This window comes from Eutrema salsugineum, unplaced genomic scaffold, assembly GCF_000478725.1.
Source record: "Eutrema salsugineum unplaced genomic scaffold, Eutsalg1_0 scaffold_1, whole genome shotgun sequence".
Lineage (NCBI taxonomy): Eukaryota > Viridiplantae > Streptophyta > Magnoliopsida > Brassicales > Brassicaceae > Eutrema > Eutrema salsugineum.
In genome coordinates, this window is record NW_006256909.1 from 8,306,781 (window position 1) to 8,321,077 (window position 14,297).

The 14,297-nt window shown below is 35.0% G+C and overlaps 3 protein-coding genes and 1 pseudogene across 4 annotated transcripts; 2 read left to right on the forward strand and 2 right to left on the reverse strand.

The window, feature by feature from the left end:
- Nucleotides 1–1,078: 1,078 nt before the first annotated feature.
- LOC18029871 lies at nucleotides 1,079–2,924 on the forward strand. Its single transcript, XM_024148573.1, is given in 2 exon segments — nucleotides 1,079–2,109; nucleotides 2,111–2,924. Coding segments are annotated over 2 exon segments (1,311 nt in total). The 5' UTR covers nucleotides 1,079–1,335; the 3' UTR covers nucleotides 2,648–2,924.
- A 2,077-nt stretch (nucleotides 2,925–5,001) lies between these two features.
- LOC18029872 (dihydroceramide fatty acyl 2-hydroxylase FAH2) lies at nucleotides 5,002–7,473 on the forward strand. 2 transcript variants are annotated; one of them, XM_006413781.2, is made up of 7 exons: nucleotides 5,002–5,151; nucleotides 6,037–6,113; nucleotides 6,249–6,341; nucleotides 6,428–6,624; nucleotides 6,705–6,810; nucleotides 6,896–7,042; nucleotides 7,133–7,473. In XM_006413781.2, exons 2-7 carry the CDS (start codon nucleotides 6,063–6,065, stop codon nucleotides 7,253–7,255), a joined length of 717 nt encoding a protein of 238 aa, XP_006413844.1. In that variant the 5' UTR covers nucleotides 5,002–5,151; nucleotides 6,037–6,062; the 3' UTR covers nucleotides 7,256–7,473. The 2 variants fall into 2 exon arrangements, with proteins under 2 accessions (XP_006413844.1, XP_006413845.1); XM_006413782.2 differs by lacking the exon at nucleotides 5,002–5,151 and adding an exon at nucleotides 5,173–5,240.
- A 144-nt stretch (nucleotides 7,474–7,617) lies between these two features.
- On the reverse strand, nucleotides 7,618–9,298 carry LOC18029873 (berberine bridge enzyme-like 22). Its single transcript, XM_006413784.2, has one exon. The coding sequence runs from the start codon at nucleotides 9,296–9,298 to the stop codon at nucleotides 7,712–7,714; it is 1,587 nt and encodes a 528-aa protein (XP_006413847.1). The 3' UTR covers nucleotides 7,618–7,711.
- Nucleotides 9,299–11,122: 1,824 nt separating this feature from the next.
- Nucleotides 11,123–11,823, reverse strand: LOC18029874 (annotated as a pseudogene).
- Between the last annotated feature and the right edge of the window lie 2,474 nt (nucleotides 11,824–14,297).

The following is a 14,297-nucleotide window of genomic DNA, read 5'->3' on the forward strand; positions in this document are numbered from 1 at the left end:
GAAAAGGACGATTTAATATATAGTTGTTGTGTTGCATATTTTTCAAGCGAAGAAATAAATATATTCTGCATTGCATATTTGCATGTTTGCTTATGTCAAATTCATAATATGGATCAGCACTATTCAGCAGTTCAAATTTGTATTTTGTAATCTATCAGGAAGATTTTTAACATCTAACTATAGGCAACAAAATTATTGATAGTTACCAGTTTTAACGATAGAAAGTTTTTTACTCAAATTATCTTCTGAAAGATATAATTAAGAGATAGAAAACGCAAGAATCTTAAAAATAGCTAAAAGACTAAAACTAAGTGACCATGCCATTGTGCCAATGTCTACAAATAATATGGATGCATATATCTGTTTTGCAGTCTAGATTATTTTGAGATTAACTAATTTGTTGGTTTACAACATAGAATTGAACAAAAAACTAAATCTATTTCGGAATGGTTTGAAAAAATGTTGGTACGCTTATCTGACTCAATTTTGGTTTGGTTTTGTGTAAAAAAATAAACGAAATACAATTAAATGAAAATATTTTAAAGCTACTGTCAGAGTCATTAAATATCATCAATATATATACTGTATATATATTCTTAATTTTGTACATATTGCTAGAAATTAATCTGGATAAATTAGTTTGTGTAAATTACTTAAAAATCCATCTAAGCTCGACCTAAGTATGGTAACTGATTAATTATAAGAATTCAAATTTAAGTTTAATTAAATTTTATTCGTTTCAGTATCAGTTTCAGTTTCAGTTTCAAATGTTAAACGTCAGTTAAAGGACGATATAAAAAAAAATCAATTAAAGATTTGATATTTTAGTTCGATTTTCATTTGGTTTAGTTTTTTTTTTTGGTTGATTTCAAAATGCTAAAAATCTTAAAATTTACCTAGTACTGTAGTACAGTTGTACATAAATAGAAAACGAAAAAAAAAGTAGATGTTAAAAATAAATAAATAAAAAACGAAAAAAGCAAAGTAATTTAAAAATAAATAAATATAAATAAATTGGTTTAAGGCACGCGTCGTCCTGTAATGTCTTTTTAGCGGTTTCCTCATCATATAGCTCGCGTCCTCTCTCTCTCTCTCTCTGTCCATCGCCTTCACTTTCTGCGCGAAGAAAAGACATTGTCCATTTATTGTGTTTCTCTCTTCATTTTCTTTCTCCAATGTCTTATTAATGGTTTTGATCTTCCAACCAGATCTTCTCTATCTCTTCGACAAACCCTTTTTTCTGGGTTCTTCGGAGAGGTAATAACAACAACAAACAACAACCCGAAAAAGAAAAAAAAAAGGTCTTTCCTTTTTTCATTTTTAGTTTTCTTCGCCATGCCTTTGCCTTGGAAGAAATCGAAATCGGGTCGGATCTCGAGATTCGTATCGGACCTCCAACAATCTCCAAAACACGGCGGATCTCTCGTCGTCGAAACTGGATTCCCAACTTCTCTAATCGATCTCTTCGTTAAGAATCGCGATCGTCTCAAGAAATCTTCTGCAAAACGCAACAACAATAACAACAAAGCTCAGGCTCAAACCGCTTCGAATCATCCACATCCGCAACGACGGCACGTTTCGTCTCCGCCTCCTCCTCCTTTGCAGCGGCGGAGGTCGCTTCCTCTGAAGCTTGATCCACCGTCGGTTACGGAAGATCCCGCGGCGAGCAAGATCGAGGACAGTTTCGTCGCTGGCGGTGGCGGTGGCTCAACCGCTGAGAAAAGACACGACGGTGACGACGACGGCGCCGGGAACGGAAGTAATCGCGGCGGAGGAGGATGCGTTTTGATGGTGGTGGTGCTTAAGGTTTTCGTGGTGGCTGTGCTCGCATTGAGCACGAAAAGGCTCGCCGTTGGAATCACTATCTCCGCCTTCGCGTTACTCTTCCTCGAGCTCGCGGTGGCGCGTGTATTCACGCTCCTTAATCTCTGCCCCGGCGCGCAGGTTTGGCTCGATTCGTTGATCGGAAAGCTCATAGGGAAGCGGCGACAAGAGAAGTCCTTAGAAGAATCATCATCGACCCACGAGAGAAAGAAGAGTGTTTCTTTTGAAATCGTCGAAAGTTTCGAAGAATCCAAGGATTGCATTGAGGAAATCCGAGTTCCTAAACCGGAGAAGAAACCGGGATTCGTCGACGACATTGGATAAGGCAGAGGAGAGAGAGGTGCAGACAATTAGAGATGTGGTGTTTAAGAAGGAGAAGAGTAAAAGCGCGAAATTGAAGTCGAAGATTGTGAAGAAGATTGTGCCGAAGAAGTTGAGGAGTTATAAGAAGAAGAAGAAGATGAAGATCAAAGAAAAAGAAGAAGGGGAAGAGGTAGAGTTAGTTGAAGAAGAAGAAGGAGGAGAAGAAGAAGAGTCTGTGACGGAAGCGTCCAGCTTGTTTTCTGAGGAGAGAATCGAAAGTGAGATCTCTGAGAGAGACGATGTAGGTTCGAATCCGCCATTGCTGGAGAGTTGTGAAGAGATTATTGAAGAAGAAGAAGGAGAAGAATCTGAATCAAAAGGGGATCTAACGAAAGCGATGGTTCTGATAGTGATTGTTCTTACTGGATTGTTAAGCGGGAAAGTCTTTGCTATTGGTCTGACACTCTCTTGGTGTCTGATTCTGAGAGTTGTCTGCTGCAAATCTCAAACCAGTCTCTGAAGTCTGAACCAAAAAAAAAAGCCTTTGGGAATTTTGTTGTTGTTGTTGTCTGTTTCCGTGGCAGTGGTGGGCCCTGCATATCGCCGTTAGTTACTGACGGTGACGGTGTTGACGGAGGTGTTGTTGGGTGGGTTGGCAGTAAGCTACAATTGTTTGCTTATGAAACTGTAAATTTTTTAAAAAAACTTATTTAACAGAGAATGTTGTTATTATATGATGGTCAAAGAGTCAAAGTTGTTGTTTAATGTGAAGGAAAAAAAAAGTAATTAATATAGAAAAACCGGTCATTGTTAATAATGAAAGGCAGAGAGCATTAAGGTTTGTGTCGGCCAAAAAAACAAAGCACTAACTTGTGAAAGAGTTTTGTAAGTTTTGTTGTTTTTTTTTCCTTTCTTTTTGGTCAATGATTTTTTTTTTTTTTAAGATTATGTGGCGACATTGAAACGGAGATACATAATGATAGCAGTGTCCTGTATTTGATACATCCAAGATAATCTTGGATTTGCTAATGGCGTAATGTATGGGATGTCTCTTTCACGAATTAATTGGCTTTAGCATTTCTTTTGCCTTTCACAATTGCTAGAATCAACTTTTCCAAAATTGGATCCAATCATTTTATCATATATATAAGTTGATCTCTGAACCCTCATTCCAATTTTTTTAATAACATTTTTCACATCATCTTCATGGAAATTAAAGAAAATCTAAATGAAGATACTAATAGCATGACTTAGTTGTGAAACAATAAATATAGAGATTGTTGTGTTAGAGAAGATTGCTTGTTAATTTATATGTCATGAAATCGTATCGCAAAATATATAATGTTGTATATATGAAGGAATTGCACAGATTGAAATCTCGACCTAATTTAAAGCACATAATGTATACTATTATTTATATAGTGAAAAGCGTAAGTGCTATATCATGCATACCATTTAAGATTTGTGGTCATGTCTGTTAGTTTATGTATATACATAGACTTGCTAGTTGAGTAGTTCCCAGCAAATGTGTAGGGTAAAGATCCCATGTGTTTATGTATATATTTCTACAGAAAAAACAACACATCACATCCAAAACCATATTGGTAGTGTGCTTGGAACATTTTTTATTATAGGGTTAGAGAGGAGATTATATAGTTGATTATGAATCCATGATTAGCCAAAAGATATATGATCCCTTCGTCCAACTCATGCTTTTTACAAAAATAATACAAAGCTTACATTTCAGCTTTACATCGTTGTGTCATCATCGTCTACTGTGAGTTTAGTGTTTCCGGATCGATTATTGAGTTCATATATATATATATATATATATATATCATATTATATTTCATTCAAATCGAAACTTTACAGGATTAAAAATCAACCAAAAGTCTCTAATTCAATAAAGTTAAGTACTTAAGATATAAATAAAATGGTTGATTAAATTTTTTTTGTTTAAAATTATCTGTCATTAGATTTTTTGTTCCTGTATGCTTGATTAAATTTCGAATTAATGATGCAACAAATTACGTCCACGCCACATGAATCATGATCTATTAAAATAAAAATTTCTGGTGAGATATACTTTTAAATAAAAATCCATTACTCATTGTCCATAGATATGAATCATACATATGATGGTTTAAACGTTTTACGTATCCCTTGTGCTGGCGAACGTGAAAAATCTTTCGCATGCGTAGCTGTAAAATTTGTCAGAATTCAGAACTTCAGAAGTGGAATAAAGAAAACAAACTTAAATGAATCCTACGAAATGAGCATTTAACCCTTTTTTTTTTTGGAGAAAGGGTGTACTATGGGCATTTAACTTGTGACATTGTTTGTTTTTGTTTTTTAAATGGTTTGATAAAGCCTGTGATATTTGCTTTTCCCTAAAAACTTCTAATATGACTTATTTACTTAATGCATATTAAATAAACATTATTAGACATAAATATTTAATACCCAATGAGTCAATGCATGCCTTACAAACCAAGAAGGGGGTATGTGTTGTAATTTAACTATTATTAAAAAATTTATTTTTAGTAAATCTAATAAAGGAGAGAAGATTTTTGACATAAAAGTAACCACTGTTTTCTATTTTTGGTATTTCTTAGAATGTGGATTTCTGACGCCAAAAAAAAAAAAGAATGTGTGTTTCTACAAAAATTGCATTTTCTATACAATAAAAAACTTTTTTTATTTGCTCTTACAGAATAGCGCAACCATAAAACAAAATTTTTATACGACATCATCTTCCTTAAAATGAAGATTTTCTTTCTCAACATCAGCCGATTTTCTTCTTCTTTTTTTGTGCCGATTTTAACAAACTTAATTACCTTAAAAACCAAACGATATAAATGGCGTAAGCAAAAATAAAAAACAGAAATAAAAAAAGAAAACGTGGGCCGAACATTATCAAGAAGAGAAGCATAAACCCATCGTTGTGTGACAGAGTGTTGTTGTTCCCCGTCGTTGGAGAGTAAGCGAGTCTCTTACGCAGAGAGGCTTGCTTTTTCCTCAAAGGTAAAGAAACGCATCAGATCTTATTCGCATTTTCATCGTTTTCTTCGCTCGATTCTCTCTTTCGATATCCCCTCCTCATCCTCGATTGAGTTTGTTTCTGCCCCTTTTATTCTCTTGCACAAAATTCGGGATTTTGTTCGTTAATGCTGGCTTTTTTTTTTCTCACATTCGATGGGTTTCTTGGTTTTCCTTGTGTTTTCCGAGGAAATCTGATGTTTGATTTGATCGTTCCTCCTGAAAGTTTTGTTCTTTAGCACATTGTCAAGGTTCTCTTTGTTGATTGGCTCTGTCTTTAGGTAGATGATGAGAATCTTGCAATTACATTACCTTTTGTTGGATCACTGACCCATATGAGAGTCTTATTTGTGTTCCCTTCAGCAAATCGAGCTAGAGATTTGTATTTCCTTAATCCAAATACATTGTTCTATTTTAGATTCCATTAAGCAATAGAGTTTCCGGGAATTTTTTCAATCTGGATGATGAATTGCACCTGGTTTAGGCCTGAAATCTAGTTTTCTGGTAATAGTTAATGCTCAGTTAACAGAATTATGCTATATGTTCTTGTCAGATGAAGGTTTTTGCCGATTTTTCCCGTCAATATTTGTGTTTGAATGAGAGCAGTTTCATATGAGCAGAATTTGGCATCATAGTAAGATTATCTGTTTTTTGGTTTGAGATCCATTTGATTGGAAATTCTTCTATGGCTTAGCAACAAAATCTTGGTTTACCGTTGATGCTTCAATCTTTTGAATGCTGGAACCTTCTTATATATCTTTGTACATATGCGTGCAAAATTAAGATTCTCGCATTTCATAAATAAGAGTTCATGCATCGGTTCTTCTTGCATCAGAAAGATCATGTATTCACTTTTTTTTTTCCCTCCAGCTAGCAGTCTCAATAAAGTGGCAAAGATGGTCGCAGAACGCTTCACAGTCGATTTGGATAAGCCACTTGTCTTTCAGGTGATGCGCTCAATCACTTTTTTTTCAGCATAGCCTTTTTCATCAAAATCTCTGTCAACCTTAAAAGCTGAGTGGTAGAATCTTTGATACTTGCAATGCATCAATTGACTAAAAAAACATCTCTTTCCTCGTCAGGTTGGTCATCTTGGCGAAGAATATCAAGAATGGATTCATCAACCTATTGTATGTGTAGAGGGTCCTCGTTTTTTCCAAAGTGATTTTTGGGAGGTAACAATTTTTCTTTATAATGATTCATCATCTTATATGTTATCCTCTGTGTTTTGATTATATCCTTTTTTGTGAAATTTGAGCAGTTCTTGACTCGCACGGTTTGGTGGGCAATCCCAACAATTTGGCTTCCTGTTGTTTGCTACATGTTTTCGCTATCAGCGAGGAAGGGACTTACGTTTCCTCAGATCGGTTTAATAGTTGCCTTTGGCGTACTCACGTGGACACTGCTCGAGTACACTCTTCATCGTTTCCTTTTTCACATCAAAACCAAGACTTACTGGTTAGTTTCAATATCCGTGATTATGCAAACATAAAAAACCGAGTTTCATCACAAAGCTGATTCTGTTTTCGTTTCTTTAGGGCAAACACTGCACACTATCTTCTTCATGGATGCCATCATAAACACCCACAAGACGGCCTTCGTCTTGTTTTCCCTCCTACCGCAACAGCTATTCTCTTGGTTCCAGTAAGTAATCTAGAATCTTTTTTCATTCGTTCTTTGTTTCAAAACGGGAACTTATATCCATGTTCCTCATTTTTCCTTGTGTTAGCTATGGAAGCTTCTCCATCTCTTAGCTACTCCTGCGACAGCCCCTGCTTTGCTTGGAGGCATTTTGTTTGGCTATGTGATGTATGATGTTACTCATTACTATCTACACCATGGTCAACCTAAAGAACCAACCTTTAAACATCTTAAAGTAAGAAGACCCATCTTATAAGATCTCTTTTTTTCGCTCTCAAAACTCGTTCTTCTGAATTGCTGATGAGTTTTGGTATACTTTTTACAGAAATACCACCTGAATCATCACTTCAGAATTCAGAACAAAGGATATGGAATCACTTCATCTCTCTGGGACAAGGTCTTTGGAACACTTCCCGGTATAAAGGCCGCCGAGAAGAAGAAGATCTAAACCGGAATTCTGTTTACCGGTTTTTCAGAGTGTCGAAAAACTCACTGATCTTGTGTAATATGATTCATCAGGTGATTCATTCAATTACTGTTAACTACTTGTATTCGATTTATCACCATATTTGAACATATCTAGTGGTGCCCAAAATCTGTTAGGTTTTTATATTTTCGGTTTATGAAATATAGAAACCGAATACCATTCGGTGTTTTAGGCTTTCAGCAAAGTATATTTCAAATTAATGGATTTTCAAAGCAATTAAAAATCGGTTTTTAACCTTTTTTATTCAGTTCAGTCTTTAAATCAACTATTCTTGGTTCGGTTAAACAGTATCCAGTGCATCTCTTCTACAAGAAAACACTCACTTTCACACTTATTAAAAGTTTATAAACAAAGTTACACTATCTATAAATGAATTCATAAACAACAATAAATCTGGTTTTGTCCAAGAAAATCAGATCAAAACAGAGGAGGAATGCTCTGTTCGTTTCTGAAGAAATTCGTCGGATCAATCTTTCCTTTAACCAAACTCAATCTCTTGAAATTACCTCTGAAATACCTCTCTCCCCATTTCCTCGCATCTTCAAAACTCGTGTTGATTCCTCTGGTCGTGCCCAAATCAAGATCTCTGTAATTTAAATAAGCTCCTCTCGGCGATGTAGAAACGTAAGGAGTCATGTAATCGTAAAGCAATCTCATCCACCTCACATGCTTGTTCATCTCCTCGACTTCATTCACTTTCCATTTCACCATATATTGGATGTTATACAGATTTCCTCTCCTGTGTGGATATGGAGACTCGGTTTCTGAAATCTCGCTTATTCTCCCACCAAATGGCTCTAGGATCATAAAGGGAGTTTCTTTCTCCAGAAACCTTTTGGTGACTTCTTCAAATACGTTTTCAGGAACTGGTTTTTGAACAAAATCTGATTTTGCTTTGAAGTAAAGATCCTCGTATCTTTGGTCTCTGTCGAGCATGATCTCTAACGGCTGTCCTGATTTCCAGTTAAAGAACATTATAGATTCGATCCAGCTCATTTCCGAGCAGTCTTGAGATCGTAATCCGAGTTCTGGAAACTTCTGGTTCATCAGAGGAATCAATCTATCGATTCCTCCAAGAAACAGAGCTTGAAACGTAGTTTTCACTCTTCTTTGATTCCCATCTTGAGTATTGTCAATAATGACTCTGATGAATAGATCCTCGTCTAGCTCTGCTCCTAAGTATTGCCATCGATGAACAAGCTTGTTCATGCTTGGTCCCATCGTATGCTGACTTATGAAACAAGTTACCTTTTCAGGAACCCTAACGAGCTTAACCTTCCACGACAATACAACGCCAAAACTCGCTGCTCCACCTCCTCTAAGAGCCCAAAACAACTCCTCTCCCATCGTTCTCCGGTCGCGAATTTTCCCGTTTACGTCCATCAAACGCGCGTCCACAACGTTATCAGACGCTAAACCGTGTTTTCTCATTATCGTACCGAATCCACCGCCGCTAATGTGTCCACCAACTCCGACACTTGGACATATCCCTGCAGAGAATGCATGGATCTTGCTGGTTTTGGCTATTTTGTAGTAGAGTTCGCCGAGTGTTGCGCCGGATTGGATCCATGCGGTTTCTTCTGTGAGGTTTATGTTGATTGATCTGAGGTTAACGAGGTCGATGATTATGAACGGTGATTGTGAGAGGTAAGAGAGGCCTTCGTAGTCGTGACCACCACTGAGAGTTCTTACTTGCACACCAAGTTTCCTGCTGCATAGAATTGATCTTTTGATTTCGGATTCTGATTTCGGTTTGAGGATCAGAATAGGCTTCAGGCTTGTGAAATTCAAGTTTAGGAAACTTGAATTTGGGGATGAAGATTCGGAAAAGTCGGTGAAGACTTTGGAATCTGAGGTGTGGTTAGTGAGATTTATAGGGTTTTTGAAGATGGAATGATTCTTTGACAAGCAACTTTGAAACTGTTCCTTTGTCGGAATAGAATAACAAGAATTGACATGTTTGGCTAAAATGAAAATAAACAAAGACAGTACTAGCTCTTTCATAGTGTTTTTTTTTTTGTTTCTTGTGTTCGAAGTCTCAGACAAAGAAGAAGAAGAAGTGCTTTTGTTCTTGTCTGGTTTAGAAAGTTTCTAATATTTGTTGAGAAACTGGATGAGTACTGCGAAGAAGAAGAAGGCTTGAGAAGACTATAAATATTTTCAGATTTGGGGGTAGTTTATTTGAATAGAATATTTTAATAAACGTCATTAGAATATAATACGATTATTTTGACGAGAAGCTAAAACAAAGACGTTAGCTAAGAGTCAAAGAGAAGACATTTTCAGAGTTGATATATGATGGAATAGTGATAACCATGTATAGGGGATTACGCGTTTAGCAAGATATTGCAATTCCCAAACGTGGTAATAATCATTACTTGCTAGATTATAATTTTGCGCATTATTAGATGTAGACCTCCTTGGTCAAATAATAATAATAAACCAGAATTAGGGTTTGAAGGGTTTTCCTTGTTTAGATATATATCCATTTAAAGACTTAGCTATTGGTGGTTTGTCGACTATCATGGTGTAGCTGGATATTATCACCTAAATACAATAAAGCACTAATTTATAAACAAACTAAACTAGTATTTTACAGCTTTTTGTTTTTGTTTTAGTTTTATTCTTTTTAGATAACAGGATCTTTTAAATTTACAATGACTTAAAGTTCAAAAACTACGTATACGGTGTAAAATCCACAATTTGAGGATACTAGTTTTTCTTTGAGAAGCGTTTATGCATGAGATTAATATAGATTCATGGACAAAATTTAAATACATTAAGATGCTAATGTGAAACCAAGAAAAGTAAACGTACAATACTCCTGATATCAATGGACCATAAAAACGTCTAATCCCTCATTATATACACTGTACAATTTTATTTGTCTTAAGAGAATGTTTACAATGTCTAAAAAAAAAAAGAAGAATGAAGCGTTAATGTCGTCAGGCTTTGATGTCAACTCTACGGCCACTGAAAACGTGTTGTTCTTACTTTCTGGAAGTCTTTGGTGATGCATTGAATGATTACTGATAAGTGCATGTTACAAATAGATTCGTCGTTGTACTTCTCTCGTAACCACGTGTTCCTGATCCTTATCAAGATTTCATACTTGTTTGAATACATGGCCGGCCCCGAAGTCATAAAACTTAAAGTAAACAAAAAAATGTTGCCACTACCGCAACTATTTTTTCTTCGAAGTACACGTATAATCAAAACAATAATATGTATTTCTCTTCTTATTTGCAGTTCCGTTTAGCTTTATTTTGGATTTACTTTTCGGTAACATTTTCTACAAATTAATGAAACAAATTAGAATAGCCTGATTTTACTTGCTGAGAAAAAAGAACAGAGCAACACATAAAACAAAAGGCAATGATTAATAATTTAATATACTCACCTTGAAATCAATTTTAGCTTGTAAAATTTTAATTCTTGATTTGAATTGTTGAATCCACATCGTAATCCTTCACTTTTTTAAGTAGGTGAGAGTTTTAGAGAGCATGAAAACTTAAAGATTTATAAGAGAAAAAGAGGAGTAGGAGAAAAATAGAAGAAGACATATATGGGGAGAGGAAAGAAAAAACGGCATGAGAGTAAATATACAAAATCACAAACCACTTCACCTAAGGAATTTATCTGAAGATGATGTCCCTAATTTTTAAAAAAGATTTGGTACCTAAAACCCTTGTTTCATAAGTTTATTTGATCCTTAGAGATACAAGCCTGTTTGGATATATAGCTTATATGAAAAATGATTTTTTTTATAATTAAACTAAGAATATGGGAATTTTGTGGCAAAAATCTCAAATCCCTATTTTATAAACTTCATAAATTTAGTTTGAATTTCGAATTTAGGATGTCATAGTTAAAAAAATGAAGGTAAGTTGATTTTAGCGGTTGAGAATCAGCCTTAGCCACAGCCGCAACCACGGACTTCTCTTTATGAAACGGTTGAAACGCACCACCGTTTCGTTTACCATCTACTATCACCGTCGTCTGATCCTATTGATCCAAACATCAAACAACTCAGATTTTATGTTTGGGTTCCTCACAAAATCCATTTTTGCCGATTCAAAATTTCTTAGGCACCACCAAATAGTTAATCAAAAGTACCTCTTTGGACTGGCTCCATAACTGAACAGATCTAAGCCAATCAGATTTCTTCTTATCACCGTTATTTTCAGCTCCATGTTTGCAAGTAGATTCGTGTTCATTGGAGGTAGACGAATTCATCTTGATCGGCATAAACTCCCCAAACACGACAGCGCCGCCTCGCTCCGTTCAGAACACTCTGATTGGCCGTGAACTTGCTCCGACGTCGTAGAAAATCCCGATAACTCCTTTCTACACTATTCGATCGCTGTAAGAAATTGATTATAAGAAAAAATGGAATCGAGGGAAGAAGGAGAAGATACGATTTTTAAAAAAGTGGATGTTAATTTACCTTGGCTTACGAGCTCTAAACACAAGGGGAGCTCACGTTGGAAGACTTGGATCTTCTTCTGTTCACAATGGTTGTTAGACATATTTAGTGTATTATATAGTTTAATAAAGTTAGACTAATGATTAAAATCTCATGAACAATTCTTGTACAATCATATTTTTAGTTTCTAGTCTTTTAAATTTTAAAACTACCTCTACTTAGGACCTCTATTAATATATGCATGGCTCTGCTATAGGATGAGAATCAGTTGTCATTTGTAAACTAAGCAATGCCCTTGATGTTGGGGTTAGTGGTTATGTCTATGTGTCTTTGTTAGCAGTGTCAATTGGGCTGTCCATGTCCAAATGAGCTTGTCCAAATGAACATTTTTATTTTCTGGACATTAATGGTCCACACCCAAATAGAACCATGTCCAAATAAGACCAAATCTATTTTGGACCATGATCAATTGGGCTGTCCATAAGTCCAAATAAGACCATTTTCAAAATTACTTAATTGTAGCAAAATGAAGAGATTCAAAACATGAGTTTAACGTAATTGCAGCAAAAAAAGAGATTCAGCTTACAAGATACAAGTTTAACTAAAACATTGTCATAAAAAAGATAGAAGGAAGATAGATACATTAATAGCTTCTATGTTGTTCGGATCTTCTTTCTTCCACTTTCAAAACCATATGGTTTGACCCATTTATTTTCTGGACAAAACTAGACCAAAACCATTTAGACCCACTAATATTTGGGTGTGTCCATAACCGGCCCATTATAATTTGGACATGGGTCACCCATGGACAGCCCGCCTATTTGACACCTCTAGTCTTTGTTGACAATGGTTGTTATCTATGCTAGTGTGCAGACAGAACTCTTTATTCGGCTGATGCATACGATTATGAATCTCTTTCATAGTTTGTCATTTTAGATATTGAAGAAGAAGAAAGGGAAATGAGGATAAGAGATCAGATAGATATCAAGAAACACCGATGGAACTGCCGGTAGAATGAACGGAAAACAGAAATTTTGAAGAGGAAGAGAAATTGAAACCAAAAAAAGATAACATTTCTGGTCGTCAGACATCTCTGTTTCATATTCGCATTAACTAAATCTCTTTGAATATAAAGCTTATACAAAGAATGACTTTTGGAATGAACCTAAAGATTTGAGAATGCTAGGATCAATAAATTGCTTTTTGTTATTGAATGATTGAATGAATAAATACAAAAAAAAAACTCCTTGGAGATGTTTACATTAATGTATTTATATTAAGTACGGGATATTTATAGGCAGTGGCGGAGCCAGAATTATTTTTTATTGGGGACATAAATAAATAAACGAGAGCAATATAATTTTATGATTGGGGCATCAATGGTTAGCTTTGATAAATTATACGAATTTTTAAAATTTACTGGGGCATATGACCCCAACTTAATCAAAGTGGCTGTAGGTTATCTACATTCCAAACTTATCTATATGGTTCAAAATAAAACTAGTTTTTTCTAGTTCTACAAAACCACGGGCAATAAATGAATAAAATATCACTAGCGATTCTAAGTAAAAGTACATCCATTGATGCCAGACAAGCAATTAAGAACGCAACATTGTTTAGGAACTTGCGAGTTCTAGATGATAGACTCATGAGAGTTTATGATTAGAAGAAGTTTTGGCTCTCAATTCATTTTCAATGTACAAAATATACATATATATACAATGTAAAGACTAAACACTTAATGTTTAACAGTTACAAGGAATAAACTCATTAGTGATAAGAGTGATTATATGGATTGAGATGACAAATATTTAAATTGATTGATAGTACTCTTTTCCTTCACACTAAATATATATAGGATTTTTTGGTAATCATATAGTTTGCAACAAAACCCACCAAATCTGGTAGATACAAATTTCTCTAGATAAGGCATCATCTTTGAAAAAATTATATTATGATAAGATTTGGAAGAGCATTTGTTATAGAAAATGAAAACTGCTGAGTCAAACTATATTAAAGAGAAAATGGCATTAAAAAACCTGTTTTAAAGCACTATTATTTTAGTGGCAAAAAACCTTAGATTTCTATGAACTTCATGGATTTAGTCTAGACTTCCGGCTTGAGATGCCCACAATTTTTTCTTTAAAAGTCAATCTTTACTACAACATTATAATAATATAGATAAGAAAAACCAGAGAAAAAAAAACGTCAATCAAATGAAATCAGTATAGAATTTACCCAAACATCTTAAAACTAGGACACAAATTTAAGTAATGATCTAAGTTTTTGTTTAACATTCAGCACAGATTAACAGTGAAGACGACAACAACGAAGAAACACTCTCATAAACGGGCCAGCTAAAAACCCAAGCAGTCCAATTTATTGTATTGGTTCAATTTTAAAGTCAACAAGTTGTGATTATGAGATATGTGACTCACAACAAAGGTTCGAACTTTATCATTAAGAAATTTAGAGTGAAGTCAAAAATTTAATCTCCTTATCTATTACTTAGAGCAGAGCAAAGCCCCCAGTGAGAGTAAGCCAGCTCCATAGACATAATCCGAAAAAAGGACTCTC